The sequence below is a fragment of the Kryptolebias marmoratus genome, unplaced genomic scaffold (genome assembly GCF_001649575.2).
Source record: "Kryptolebias marmoratus isolate JLee-2015 unplaced genomic scaffold, ASM164957v2 Scaffold201, whole genome shotgun sequence".
NCBI lineage: Eukaryota > Metazoa > Chordata > Actinopteri > Cyprinodontiformes > Rivulidae > Kryptolebias > Kryptolebias marmoratus.
In genome coordinates this window covers 5,261-7,674 of record NW_023665935.1, presented here as the reverse complement: position 1 = coordinate 7,674, position 2,414 = coordinate 5,261, and the positions used below count along the sequence as shown (strand labels likewise).

Below are 2,414 nucleotides of genomic sequence, written 5' to 3'. Positions count from 1 at the left end.
GTTCACTGGACCAGCCCCTGGACTGTCCCCTGGACCGGCCTCTGGACAGTTCACTGGACCAGCCCCTGGACTGTCCCCTGGACTGTCCCCTGGACCGGCCTCTGGACAGTTCACTGGACCAGCCCCTGGACTGTCCTCTGGACCGGCTCCTGGACAGTCCACCGGGCCGTCCTCTGGTCTGTCCATCGGCCCAGAGGAGGGACAGCAGTTTCTGCTCCTGAAATGCAGACGATGGTTTTCCAGCCGTCACTGAAGAATCAAGTTCTGTATCAGGACTGCAGATCCTTTTATTTGCATTGAAGAAGCCGAGCCTTGGGGCGGGGCGGAGCCGGTCAGAGTGGGGCGGAGCCTCGGAGCCGGTCGCAGCGAGGAGCTTCATTAAATGACGAGGCTCAGACGGCTGACGTCACAAACACTACAGATAAATCTGTAACCGCTGAATAAAAGCCAGGCTCATATCTCGTAGATGGTGCTGGTTGTAAGAAGGTTTCTAGCAGCTCGGGGTTCTCGGTGTTCCTCCAGGAGAAGTACGAGACGCAGCACGCCGAGGCCTGCAGACACGTCTCCAGCCTGGAGGGGGCGCTGGCGGAGAGCACGCTGATCAGAGAGCAGCTTCAGAAGTACATCAGAGAGCTGGAGCAGGCCAACGACGACCTGGAGAGGGCCAAGAGGTTAGCATCTCCTGCACAAGATGGCTGCCACAGCAAAGCCAAACACTGAGCGGTAGCAGCTGAGATCGCCCCAACTGCTCACACATCCCTTACTGCGGGCGATAGGCATTCCTTTACTGGATGTGAGGCCTTTAATGTCAGCTGGGATGTGGCGTTCAGGGACAGCGTACAATCCGACATGGAGTGTGTCTGATGTTTCAGGGCCACCATCATGTCTCTGGAGGACTTTGAGCAGAGGATGAATCAGGTGATCGAGAGGAACGCCTTCCTGGAGAGCGAGCTGGACGAGAAGGAGAGTCTGCTGGTGTCCGTGCAGAGGCTGAAGGATGAAGCCAGAGGTGCTGCTACAGCTGCTGCTGCTGCTACAGCTGCTGCTGCTGCTGTTGTTGTTGTTGTTGTTGTTGTTGTTTCTGTTGTTGATCTTGTTGCTGCCGGTTCGATGCCGTCTCTGTCCTCAGACCTGCGCCAGGAGCTCGCCGTGCAGCAGAAGCAGCAGGTCCAGGACAGGAAGCCGTCCCTCAGCAGCGCAGTCAAAGAGCCTTCATCCTCCTCCTCCTCCTCCTCCTCGGCCGGCTTGCCCACCCCGCCTCTCACCCCCCCCAACAGGAGTACAGAAGATAAGAGCACACCTTCGTCCTGGAGGCGTCCTCCTCCTCCTCCTGCGTCCTCGGAGGTGCTGGACACGCCGCCGGTGTCCGCCAGCCGAGGTCTGGTTCCTGCTGCTGCACCTGTTTGAATGTAGATAATATCCTTACTGACAGCGGGCACGCAGTCAGGGAATCAAACCAGCGGTCTTATTTAAAGTCAAGCTCAGATTAATTATTGTCTCTTAGTGTGGTGTTTTTAGGAGGGTTTCCTGAAAGCTGTCAGATCTTTAACCCGTCTAACATTTAATAAACAGCTGGTTCTGACCTGACTTCCTGTCTGACGGGACCTGACTTCCTGTCTGTCGGGACCTGACTTCCTGTCTGACGGGACCTGACTTCTTGTCTGACGGGACCTGACTTCCTGTCTGACGGGACCTGACTTCCTGTCTGACGGGACCTGACTTCCTGTCTGTCTGTGTCGCAGCTCCTCTCAGCACGTCGGCCAGGATCTCGGCCCTGAACCTCGTCGGAGAGCTGCTCAGGAAAGTCGGGGTGAGGAACGCAGACGGATGTCTGGGTTTCCCCCGGATCGGAGGAAAACCCCTTCCTGATCAAACTGTCCCAGCTGCTGGTTCTGCTGGTTCTGAGGTTTTGCTGGTTCTGAGGTTCTTCTCCTTACAGAGTCTGGAGTCCAAGCTGGCGTCGTGTCGGGAGTACGTCCAGGAGCAGACGGCGGGCCGCAGAGGTCCTCCCGGAGGGTCGGGGGCGGCGGCGGGTCAGAACCCGCCCTCAGAGACCCGCCCCACCAACGGGCTCTACAACAAGGGGTGAGGCTCTGGCATAGGCTCCGGAACCACTGGGGCCAGGGGGCCATTGGCCCCCCCACTTTCCGGCCCTGGCAGTGCGCTGCGTGTTCCCACCAGACGGCTGCACAGACTGCACACGACTCTCACAGACTGTGACTAACATGTCTCTGTGTTTATATAGAGACAGAAGCACAAATAAAACCTGGACCAAATTCTTAAAGCTCCAGTCCAGGGTCATAACAGTCACCTAAAGGTTTCTGCAGATGCGACAGCGCGGAGTCGGGGTTGGGATCATTAACACATGAAAAAAGGCTCTGGCTCTGATACGTCCGTGTCTGGAACAATTCTGT

The 2,414-nt window shown here is 57.3% G+C and overlaps 1 protein-coding gene across 1 annotated transcript in view; it reads left to right on the top strand.

The window, feature by feature from the left end:
* Nucleotides 1–6: 6 nt before the first annotated feature.
* LOC108229552 (nuclear distribution protein nudE homolog 1-like) overlaps nt 7–2,414 on the top strand; it is a 4,656-nt gene continuing 2,248 nt past the window's right edge. Inside the window, exons 1-5 of the mRNA XM_037974526.1 lie at nt 7–671; nt 873–1,009; nt 1,130–1,378; nt 1,743–1,810; nt 1,940–2,085. Coding sequence (XP_037830454.1) covers nt 883–1,009; nt 1,130–1,378; nt 1,743–1,810; nt 1,940–2,085 — 590 coding nt within the window. The 5' untranslated portion in view covers nt 7–671; nt 873–882. The remainder of the gene's footprint in view (nt 672–872; nt 1,010–1,129; nt 1,379–1,742; nt 1,811–1,939; nt 2,086–2,414) is intronic.